At 47.7% G+C, this 12,037-nt stretch overlaps 2 protein-coding genes and 1 long non-coding RNA gene across 3 annotated transcripts in view; 1 reads left to right on the top strand and 2 right to left on the bottom strand.

Annotated features, from left to right (window-relative positions):
* Positions 1–12,037, top strand: part of LOC139797557 (uncharacterized) — a 336,133-nt gene that overhangs the window by 266,718 nt on the left and 57,378 nt on the right. The window lies entirely within an intron of this gene.
* POFUT2 (protein O-fucosyltransferase 2) lies at positions 82–10,933 on the bottom strand. Its single transcript, XM_071747004.1, has 11 exons — positions 10,193–10,933; positions 8,935–9,003; positions 8,415–8,763; positions 7,666–7,916; positions 6,419–6,563; positions 5,982–6,092; positions 3,706–3,772; positions 2,003–2,128; positions 1,258–1,438; positions 838–961; positions 82–581 (listed from the first exon to the last, which is right to left on the bottom strand). Exons 1-11 carry the CDS (start codon positions 10,905–10,907, stop codon positions 428–430), a joined length of 2,292 nt encoding a protein of 763 aa, XP_071603105.1. The 5' UTR covers positions 10,908–10,933; the 3' UTR covers positions 82–427.
* Positions 8,746–9,836, bottom strand: YBEY (ybeY metalloendoribonuclease). Its single transcript, XM_071747005.1, has 3 exons — positions 9,231–9,836; positions 8,935–9,003; positions 8,746–8,763 (listed from the first exon to the last, which is right to left on the bottom strand). Exon 1 carries the CDS (start codon positions 9,691–9,693, stop codon positions 9,253–9,255), a length of 441 nt encoding a protein of 146 aa, XP_071603106.1. The 5' UTR covers positions 9,694–9,836; the 3' UTR covers positions 8,746–8,763; positions 8,935–9,003; positions 9,231–9,252.

Raw genomic sequence — 12,037 nt, 5'->3', positions numbered from 1 at the left:
GTAGGTTACAAAACAAAGACATACTTTTTGGTAATCAAGAGATAAAACACTGAACAGAACAAAAAATAAAGACAGAAACACGTAACCGACCAGAGCTGTATTATGTTTATAAAAGTTAAATTCTTCCTCTTCTTCCTCATAGCTTCAAAGAAAACTGCAACTTACTTCATTTGTTACTCAGTTTCAAGACAACCTTCTGCCTTTCAAGGCTCAATTGCAGTGTCTGGTATTGTCTTCTAATCCTAGAGCAGGATCCCAGGCTGACTTCATCTTCCTCACTCCCACCAGTGCCTGGCTAAGCAGGTGAATATTGCTTATACTTCAAAACCCAAATATCAGGTAAACACTGAGAAGAGGGTAGAGTCCCATAGTTTTTCCTTATTGTTTTGAGGTTGCCAGTATAAAAGTCTTTGGATTTCTCTGTATTTTAGTATACAATTTTCCAGTGAGTTGGCTGCTCACAGTTTTTCTCTTTCTCACCACAGAATCGGTTGTAAGTTGTTTTTGGATCAAATCCCAAGATCTCCCTTTCCTCATGGATCCGGAAGGAAAATGTTGAAACTGAGGTGCCTATAAAATACCTGTGAAAAACATCAGAACAGGTATTTGAAGGGGATAGACTTTTAAAATGCAAGTAATTTGTTTCAGTCAAATGAACTTTAATGTTCATTGAAATAATAATTAAATTATCAAATATATATTCTGTAAATATTGCAGATCAATTATATAATATGTCACATGTGATTTCTAAACAGCCATATCTAGGTGAAGAATAATATTCAATTTTGTGACAGTATGATTTGGCTCCTCGAAGAAGAAGAAATACAAATTTGGTACCTTGCATGTGCACAGATCCACTGGTCAATCACAGCCAGGCCCCCATCTTTGTAGAGTGCCACCTCCTCCCAAGAGGGTTCAAACCTCACCATCTCAGGCAGCAATTTCTTGAGCAGTTCAACCTCTGAAAAAGAGAAAGATACCGATTTATTTTTTACCTTATATACAGCAACTCACTGCAGTCATAAAATTTAAGTGTTTAAGGAAGCCCTGGGTGAGCAGTTAAGAAGCAAGTGAAACCAAAATCTACCTATAGATTTTACAGCAGCTACAACCTGGAAGGAACAGCTGCCCAAAACTGTTTAACTCTCCATTCAACGATGGAGACATATGAACTTCCAGTCATTTATAAAAACAAAGTGGTAATCACTGCACTCATTGTCAAGTTATTAATCTTAAATTGACTATAAATGTGCCTACCCTCCTCAACAGCATCGGTAGCTACAAAAACTTTCTCAAGTTTAAGGATCTCCAAGAGGCTGCGGATTTTCTTGACTGCTCCTTGCAGGGAAGGGACATCTTCTCTGTGACCCCAAATGAAGTCTTTCCTTCTGAGATGAACCCCAAGGTATGGACCACCGATAGCTGTGCCAATCTTAACCTAAAAAAGAAAGATCAATAAACTGTGAAATTTGAGAGCATCACTATTTAATCACACAAAAAAAGCCTGAATGCATCATCTCTGGATAATGGCCTGATTTACTCTAACTGCAGAAAGACATTTTAAGGTATGGATTGGAAGTATTTTGGGACACTTAATGCAGCATTTTGATGTTGGGTGGCCTGCATCATACAGGAGAAGCTAGAATGCGAAATTTTTGTAAACCAAAATTGCTCCCCTTGACCAAATCCACATCTGGCAGTTTGCAGCTGAATTTTACACCCACAGATGATGCTGAATACAGCAGAAATACAAGTTTCTTTAGTGAACTGAAGGTAACAGAAATCTGACACCCAGAACCAGACAACATCTCAACAGACTCTGTTATCTCATCAGGGAGAAGATAGCACAGTAGGAGCATGCATGTCCACCTTGATCTGAGCAGGGAGAGCTGAATTCACATGTCTTCAAATACTTCCTGCAGAGTACAGCCAGGAGGAGTACAAGAATGAAGAAAGAAAAAAAAATTTATTTTTTATGGGAAACAGACTGTTAAGATTTTACCTTCATTTGTGTCCAGTCCTCCTTGTAATGAGTCCTGTCTGCCTCATCTGTGGATTGAAGATATTTGTTTCTAAACTCATCTCCCACTACACGGAGGTGTTTAGCAAACACCATGCTCCTACGGGTCTATTGGAATAAGAGCAGATGGCAAATCAGAAAAAGGGAGAGCTCAAAACTGCTAAATGGAGATAGCTTTATATACACAGAGCTTCCAGGATGCAGTTACTTCTGATACCTCCAGGCAGCACTACAAGCAACAATTTCTAACCTTTCACATGAGCTTCAATTCTTTAGTCTTAATCATAAGCACATTTATAACCAGCATACTCATGGGATCCTGCAATGCAGGGTAGACTGTAGTTACTTACACAACAGAACACATAATATATCAAATTAACACTCTAGCAATATAGCTCACCTTTGGGAACAAAAGCTGGGTAAATATTTCACCTTGTAAAATACACCTGCTTAAAAAAAACAGTCATGTGTCTAGCCACAGACACACACCTAGCAAATTCAGTGGAAAAGTGTCAAAAAAGGAATTACTTTGTTCACCTGTCAATAATAAGCTCTTTCAAAAATTTTGTGATGTAGTTACCACAGCACACAGTCCCACATATCCTTCTCTTTCACAGGCACACACAACAGAACTAAGGAAATCCCATGTGATTACACCACATAAGAAGGACACTTGGCAATTTGGTGTCATTCTCAACTTTCTACAAGTTTGCTGCCTCTCATGTGATTGGGACCAAAGAAGGTGCAAGAAAACCAATTCTTTTCAATTTCTGACAGCCTCTCTTTTCTGAGCACAGGGAAGCCCACGTGGACAGAGTTCACTCCACAGTGGAGAAGCCAGGCAGAGAGTTATTAGTGCTCCAAGGCATGGCCACATTGATGGTGCCTTCGCCTTGCTGTAAGTGAAGAGGCAGGAACTACTCTCTGACAGCTTGTTTTTTGTCCACCTTTTCCCAGAGCAGCCATTCCTTCATATGCCAAGCTTGCTGTTGGTTGAAGGGGTTCCTCCTCCCTTATCATTCAGTAAGGCACAAAACAACTTAGGCTTCATCACACAGGTACCTGGAAATCCACACTCCTCTAAATTATTTAATTGAAGTACAAAGCCTGCTCTTCTAGCATCTTGGAAGGTGTCAGTACTGAACCCATCCCAAATCCTCCAGCAAAGCATTTCTGTCAAGGGAGAATCTACATGCTGTCTGCTGAGGTTCAGAGGTTCCCTCCTTTCTGAAATGTCAACACAACGTGATCCCATGGAGTCACCGGGTACCTTAGCCAAGGTGTGAGGCACAGGGTTACAGCAAATGTGCAGGCAACCCCTAGCAGTGCAGTGCACTGGGGAGCACAAAAACATTTTGGGAATTCTTTTGGAAACTTTCATCTTGAGGCTGACCAGACAAGAAACTGCACATATCTGCTGATGGCAGAGTGTTGCATAAGGGAGGTCCTTCTAAACACAACGCCCTGCAGTGCTGAGTCTTTGGGGATAAGACAACAGGACAAATTCCTGCATTATATTAGCACACAGCAGCCTGAAGACCACCTTTAGCATATACCACTGAAACAGAAGAAACAAATCACTTTAAAGAAAAGAAACCAGAGGCAAAACTGCAGCACATACCAGTTACTGGATTTTTATCAGTACCAAGCAGAAAGTCTAGAGAAGCTGACTGGAAAATACTCACATTCCAATAATCTTTCCCTCCGTAGTGGTCGTGAAGAAGATTTTCAGCTCTGTCTAACATCACTGACCTATTAAAAATTGTAAAACTGAGTGCAGTTTCCTTAGGAATAGAATTTACATTCTGATGTTTCTTTATACAGTTGCTAGGATAAAGCACTGACTGGTCTGTTTGCAAAGAGAGCAGGGGGAACGAGTATTCTTCTGTATTAAGCAAATTGTGGCCCACAGCCTGCTGGGGAGAGATGGGAACTGTGCCACTTCCTGCTCTCTTCCTTAATAAATAGCACTCTTAATTCTGACAGTTAAACATGAACAAGCATTAATGGCCCATGATGTATTCCTTGTGCTAGCTGCTGCTGGAGAAACAAGATTGCCAACAAGATTCCCTCATGTAAAGGGGAGAAGTTTGTTGATGGCTCAATGAAGTGGCAGATGAAACTACTGTAGGAGCCCATCTAGTTAAAAAAACCCAACAAACTAGCTTCAACTAATAAATTAAGGGGTGTGATGCTCAGGAGTGAGGACAGTTTGACAAAGGTGTCATGGCAACACTCACCAAAGGTCAGAAAGAGAAACTTCTATAGTAGGAATTATCAGAAAAAGGAGAGAGCACTTAGCAGAGCATGTCACTGTATCACTGTGTAATGGATTTACCCACACCCATTGTGCAGGATGGATCCACATGGACTCTAAAGGTTCAGAGAATGGCAGTGAGGATGACCAAAGGCATGGAATGGCTTTCACATAAAGAACAATTAATGATGCCAGGACTCTTCATGCTGCAGAAGAGACAACTGAGGGGAAGTATAATGGGGAGATGCAAAGTCATGCTTGGGATAGAGCTGTTTGTTCACTGCCTGTTCCACTACACACACTAGGAGACATTAGATGAAACTTGCAGGTCAGAGGTGGATTTTCATAGTGTGCATGGTTAAGGTGCAAAACCTTTAGGCCTTGTCCTAAGATTTTGTGGATGGGGGTGGAAGGGAAGTTTGTGCACATCCACGCTGAAGGACAGAAGAGACAGGACAAACACTTTTCAGCTCTGAAGGTCCCTACAGCCACAAATTTGGAGGGTGTGACAGGAGTTAGGGGAAGCACAACACACTTGCTCAGTTCTTCTACCTTTTTGCAGGTATCTGATTTTAGCCTCTTGGATTTCACATGCTTTAACTTGAAACACTGTAGCTGCCCTTATGTTGCTGTTATGATGGTATTTCTTCCTACTTGTGTCTGAAATGTGATCTTGTGGATAAGGCATCTTGTCTGCCTATTAAGAACACTTAAGCACCACTCCTGATTTTTCTTTTGACCTTCCTCATTGCCAAACCTTTGATGGCTGCCTTGAAAGACTTAACTGTAGGGCTAAACATGGAGACCTCTATGGCTTATTTAATCCAGTTTTCTGCTGTCACTAACAGAGATTATAGTGGAACTCCTACAAATGGGGCAACATTCCTGGTAAAAAACAAGACTTTGCTTCCTTCTCTCCCAGTGGGAGATACTACAGATTCCCACTCCTCTGCTTAGGGGAATTTTCATCTCATTTTCAATTAACGGTTTGATGTCAAAATTTCAGGTGTTTTTTTCTCTTATGGTAGAACTGCACCTCAGCCTATGTGGTTTTTGTTTCTATTAATTTAGTCCCTTGCTGTATTAAAAGACAGTGATTATTTCCTCTTCCTTTTCTCCTCTGCATCCCAGTAGCTTTTGCTTTATTACGGTGCCTTCAGCTGTTACAGGGTCACAGCTGACTGGAAATATTTGACACTGGAATAATCTAAGTGTAGATTCTCATGGACAAGCTTTCCTTTCCTCTGATCACCCTAGAAGTATCTCAGAGCAGAAAAACAGAGCATGTTGCTTGCTTTCTCTAAACCTGGCTCACAGTATTGATGATGAGTGTCACAGGAGACCAGGCACAGCAACTTGTGATCAAAGATATGGCTTGGGAAACATGAATTCCACTGTTTGTTCCCTCCTGACCCAGCATCAAAGGGTAAAGGAAGGAAAGGTAAACAGAGGGTGGCAAAGACATTTAGCTGCATGACAGAGAATATGAAGGAGCTCAAGGCTATTTCCTTTTGACTGCAGCATTTAACCTAACTTACAGTCAGGTGTATCTTACAGTGTAAATTCCTTCTGTAATGATTTTAATAGATTACAATAACTTGGCGATGAAGTGGGACATAGCCAGGAAGTTCCCCATGCTCTTCCCAGCTCTTCACAGGGTCTGTGAGCATGCAAGACAACAAACAGTAATACAAAGCAACTCACTTTGCTGTAGTGTTCTTCAAAAGGATGGGAGCCACAATAGAGGCAGACCCTTGGACAGACAAACAAGAGACATTTAGCCCTCGTGTTTCCTCATAACCCCAGAACCATCCCCTGAAAGAGAAGAACAAGTATTGGTTCACATGCTTGAATTTTCAATTAATGCCACATATAACAAAATAAATAAAGAGTAAGCCCTATAGAGATGATTTATAATGTAAATAAACCAGCCAGCTCCTTTGCATGAAACAAAAACTCCTAAAATTATATTTTCTAGTATTAGTGTAACATTTTACTACTGATGGGGCTTTACAAGTAAAGTCAACACCCTAGGATCAAAAGTGTCACAAAAAACACTACAACAACTGCACTAGTCTGTTCTGTAGGCAAATGTCTCATGAAATACAATTTAAAAGACTGAAAGGACTGCTAGAAATTACCTGTAGTACCCATGTTTGTCTTTGGAGTACACAAGCTGATCGATGCATGGCCTTTCATCTATTTTTTCCTCCCATGTTCCTTCTTTCCATCCTTCTGCATAGCCTTGTAGAACATAAATCTGTTCAATAAAGGGCCCACCTGATTCTGAGCAAAAGGCAAAGCAAAGTGTTTTGGGGTATGAAAAACCACACAATAAAGGTATGAACTGGTATTACTTGCTGCTAAAAATATGCTGGGTATGCTAATATTACACTATTCTCTTCTCCATTTTCCCTATAAAAGAGGAAAGGAACATCTAGGGTTGGACTCTATGATCTCTTAAGGTCCCTTCCAACCCCTAACATTCTGTGATTCTGTGATCTGTGAGCCAGAAAAGCTGTAAAGGTCAGGGGATGTGACAATCTGCATCTGCCACACAGCTGTGTGTGATTTAATGTGCCAGACAGAACTGAATCACCATGCAAATGTAAATTTGAGAGCTGGGCAAGACACACCATGAAGCATAGGCTTTCAGTGCTGTGTAGGCAGCTGCTGTGGGATGAGTGCCTTGAATATAATAACAAATTCAAGTTCTTTCCCTGAATTTCAGGGGTTTATACATTTTTTACTGAAAGGTAGGGGACAATGATTTGGTGGCCTTTATTTCCTTTGCCTAAAAAGTCTGTGACACTGCTGCAGAGTTTGGTATACAGTGGTTAGGTCAACATGGCATCCAATCCTAAAGGAACCAACTTAATGGTTTTCATATTCCTAGGGAAAGCCTCTCACTTTTTGTACACAAAAAGTGGGGGATACATATTTTGAGTACGTGCAGCACTGACAATGAAAAAGTTCACTGAAGAATTAACTTTTACTGTCTAATCACCTCCAGAAAAAGGTGGCTTGTCTGGATTTGGACACAGTGCTGCAGGCTGCCTCTCTCTCCTTGCAGCTTTGCTACTGTTGCTAAAATCATGCAGAAATATTTTTTACTTTAACCACAGACATTAACTGCCTTTCTCTGGGGTCCCTAGGAAGTCAAGGGACAACAGTGCTACATCTAATGAGCTGACAAATAGTTGGGTTATTTCTTCCTAGTTGTTTTTTATTCAGTACCATTCTTTCCCATCCCTCCTCTTGCCACTTCAAACTTTTCTTTTAATTTCACATATAAGGATAAAGGCACGTATATGGATAAACCTGTAAAGAAGCCACCTCAAATATTTAAGTCATCATTAACTGTAGGGTGTATGATTCCCTACTCTACCTGCAAGGAACTGCTCATATTCAATGACAGGGATGTTCCTGTTGAGGTTTGGGAGATCGAAGAACTCAGACCAAGGGATCCGGACCTGAAGGATGTTTGGGTTCTGCCAGTGATAAAGAGGTCCCCAAGGAGGCAAAACTAACACCCAGTTTTCACTTTTCAGCAAAGTTTTTAGAAGGGAAGCAATGCGAATATAAACATCTCTGCGAAGGTTGAACCCTTCAGGAGGATTTACATCATACAAGAGGTATCTGGGGAGAGAAAAAAGCAATATAATTACTTCTGGGAGCCTAAACTTTTTATACTTTTTGTTTATATTACAAAGATGTCTCCCCTCAGATGTCTTGTACATTCTGAGGGTAACATGGTGAGAATGATGAAACAACTGGCCCATTACTGGTGGTAATTCCAGTAAGCTAAATAAGAAGGCAGGAAGACATGTTCAGGGGAGACAGGGAAAGGACCTATTCCCCATGTCACACTCAGAGCAGGAAAGCCCCCAGACAGCTGTGACAGCAGCATCTTCCAGGAATGACCCAAACAGCACCATCAGGTGACCTCACAAGACCACCAGCTGGTGGCTCTGACACACGACAGACCACGAGTGGGGGGACCCCTCAGGGCACCACACAAGAGGCTGGGTTGAGAGGAGGGTCCCAGCGGCGACAGGGCTGCCCCCGGCAGCTGGGTCTGGGGTGTGACAACTCTCCAGGCGAGGCCCCAGGGTGGCTCTGGGGACCCGTTCCCACCTGGTACGCTGCGCGGCGGCGGCTGGGGGCAGCGAGGAGGCGGCGTGGCCGGCGCGGAGAGCGTCCGGCGGCAGCTGAGCGGCGGCGGGAGGCGGCGTCGAGGCGAGCGCGGTCAGGCACAGCAGCAGCAGCGGCGGCGGCAGCAGCCCGGGACCGGTGGCCACCATCGTCCCGACTCGTCCGGGGCGCCCCCGGCCCGGCGCCTCCCTCCCTCGGTGCGCGGGCAGGAAGAGGCGGTCGCGGCGTCCCCGGAGCGGCTCCTTCAGAAGAGGCCGGCGGTCAGGGGCCGCAGGCTGGCACCGGTGAGCCGGTTCAGCTCCTCCAGGATCTCCACCTCCTTCTGGTACATCTGCAGGAGAGAAGCCACGGGCATCACGGCGAGTCACAGCTTCGGACCGGACCCGCTGGTTCCCGGCCCACGGGTCGGGGGAGGCGAGACGGGGTAATGCTTTCCACCCGGGCAAGACCTGACACGGGCTGGATACCGCACGTCTTCCCCGGCTCTGGGGTATCGCTGTACCTGCTGCCACTCGGGTTTTGTGTCGTGCCGGTAGCCGAGCAAATGGCACAGTCCGTGGGCTGCCGTCACCTGCGCACAGAAAGAGGCAAGGACAGAAGACATCTATTACAAACAGACAACCCCGGCAGCAGCCAGGATAGGAGGAGAGCCCATGCTAACCCCGTAGCAGGTCATTTGCCGTTTTGCCAGAGGTTGCCAGCGCTCTAAACACAAAACGACGCAGATGAGGTAGCACCAGAACTCACCACTTACTTATTTCAAGTTTTGAAACACAGGGTAAGCTGTAAGCTCATCACCTGCTCATTTAGCTCAGCCAGGCTAGGAAAGCGGCAGTCGCTCCCCGGTCCCTGGGGGACAACCTCTGGCTGTCCTTCCCCGAAACACAGAACCAGGGGAACCGCTGTCCGCGGTGGGGCTCACCACCAGGACGCTGTCAAAGTCTTCCCCGGTGTCGCGGCACTGCTGATGGATGTACTCCACCCCCAGAAAGATGTCTCCTAAGTTGTACTCGTCTTGGCAGCGCGGCCGCGGCAGCTCCCCAGCCGCCACCCGGTGGAGGGGGAAGGAGAGGACGTCGGTGGGCTCAGGGCACTGCCGGTACGCGCCGTTGAGGCGCCGCATCAGCCCATTGCCGGCGCAGACCAACCCCACGTCGAAGCGGGAGGCTCCCAATGCTTCCCGCAGGGCACAGACAGCGCGGCGGAGCGGGGCGCGGCGAACCAGCACGGAGCGCTGGGCGTTCCGCAGGGCCACGCTCATGGCGGCAGCGGTGCTAGAGCCGCCCCCACGCTTCCCCTTCCGCCGGCACCGCCCCGCCCCGCCGGCAGGATCCCGCCTCCGCTCTCCGCGGAGCGGTGGCGGCCGCCATGAATGCCGGGGGCCCCTTCCGCGGGCCGCCCGCTTTCATGCCGCTACGCTTCGGGCAGGCTCCCGTGTTCGGGCAGGGTGGCGGTGCCGCCGGCCTCCCCTTCACCTCCAGGCCCGGGCCCGCCACCTTTGGGCCGCCCTATGGGCTAGGGCAGGCGCCGGCCTTCGCGGCGGCGGGCGGCGGCGGGGCCCCGGCCGGCAACACGGGCTTCAGCTTCAAGCCGCCCACCAACCTGGGCAGCTTCCCGGGGCCGGGCGAGGCGCCGGGCGGCGGCGGCGGCTTCGCGGCGTCCGAGTTCCGTTTCAAGGCGCCTGAGAACGCCCCTACCGCCTTCAAGCCGCTGCTGGGCGGAGAGGCGGAGAAGGGCCCGGCCGCCCCCGCCGCTTTCACCTTTTCGCCGCCCTTCGGCTTCGCGCCCGAGACGGGCCCCGAGGTGGCGGTGGCGGGGGAGCCCTTCTCCTTCTCGCGTCCTGTCGCCGCCCTGGGCCGCCCGGAGGAGAAGGGACCGCGGCCGCTCTTCGATGAGCCGGGAGAGCCGGCGTCCAAGGGCCTGAAGCGGAAGGAGGAGCGGGAGCGGTCCCCGCGGCAGCCGGCTCCGGGCGGGCGGGCGGTGTCGGCCCCGCCGCCGCCGGAAAAGCGGGCGGTGCTGCTGAGCTGCCCCCGCGGCGGGGCCCTCTTTGGCCGCACGTTGCAGGACATGCTGCGCAGCCAGGGCCGCGGGCACCGCGACCGCGGGGAGGCCGCTGAAGCTGAGCGGGGACCCGCCGAGGAGCTGGCGCCGGCCGAGTCCCGGGAGCCGTCCCGGGAAGGTAGGCTGCAGCGTTGGGAGGGACCCCCGGGACACCCCCGTCCCGAAGGTGACTGCATCCCTGTCTTCACAGATGCCACCCCCACCACCTCTGCCCGACGGGTTCGGGGCAGCGAGAGCACGGAGGGCCTGGGGGGGCTGTTGCCTGGCGAGCTCACGACCATCCAGTGCAAGAACATCCCCGACTACCTCAACGACAGGACGGTGCTGGAGAAACACTTCGGCCAGTTTGTGAAAGTTCGACGGATCATGACCAGGCGCAATAAAAAAATGGCCATTCTCCATTTCTTTGATCATGTGAGTATCGGGAGTGATTGTCGGGAGGGCAGCCTTGACTTAGAGGTACTTTGGATGGGTCCAGCTCTGGTTAGAACCCCACCTCTGGTTGGTTGGATGTTTTGCACCTGGAGGAAAGCATAAGCACTGAAATACAGACAGGTGGAAACATCCTGAGCTGCACCAAAAACATTTTAGCTGCAAGACTTCTGCTTGGCTTTAGCTGTTTTATGCAGCTCAGAGACCTAATCCATCTTCCCTGTTGTCTCTCTTTGCCCAAACCTGAAGTCCATGTGCTGCTACATTCTTACTCAGTCTCGGCAGCATCGAGGGCGAGGTGAACTTCTGTGCTGCCTGTGGGGTGACCTGCTTGCTCAGAGTACTGCTCTTTATATCGCTGCTGAGGCGTGTTGTGCTAGTACACACTGTGTGGGCTGTTTCTGCTTTGTGCTTAAAAGTCTTCAGTCTGTTATGCTCTAAACTGGCTTGGATAAGCAGTAATTTTTGTGGAAACCCAGCCAGTCCTGCCAGCTGGACGTAGGACATAAGTGAGAGGTTAAAATGCAGTAATCAGAATTACATGAAAATTCCTAAATGTATCTCTGGCAAAAAAAATTCTGCATTTTTTTTGGGTGTTGTGATGCTAAATCCTCTGCTTCTCTTTCCTTTCAGGCCTCTGCATCTCTTGCCAGGAAGAAAGCAAAAGAGTTGCACAAAGACATAATAACATTTTGGCATAAGAAGAAAACAAGTAAGTCTGTGTTTCCGGGTATGGGTGGTACATAAATGGGATGCTGTCTGCTCTGTTTGTGTTTCCTGATATGCTGAGAGTGGTACAAAAATGATCTCCACAGGAGAGATACTACAGCTCCAGAAGCACAGTGGTACTCTTTGACCTTTACTACTCAAGCTGTTTGGTGCATGCAGCTTCTAGGAGCATTGAAGGAACAAAAAAAAAAAAAATAGTTTTTCTGCATTTTATGTGACAGCTCTCTCTGTGGCAAAAGCTAATAATGAATATGCAGAGGAAGGAAAAAAAGAGCAGGATAAAACATGTAATCTTCCAGACTGGTGTTTTAGCCTTTAGTAGCAGATGGTCCAGGAACCCTAGGTGCCAGGCTTAGCCCTTGGGGAATTCTTCTCTTGTGAAG

The sequence above is a fragment of the Heliangelus exortis genome, chromosome 6 (genome assembly GCF_036169615.1).
Source record: "Heliangelus exortis chromosome 6, bHelExo1.hap1, whole genome shotgun sequence".
Classification (NCBI taxonomy): domain Eukaryota; kingdom Metazoa; phylum Chordata; class Aves; order Apodiformes; family Trochilidae; genus Heliangelus; species Heliangelus exortis.
This window is presented reverse-complemented; position numbering and strand designations above follow the sequence as displayed.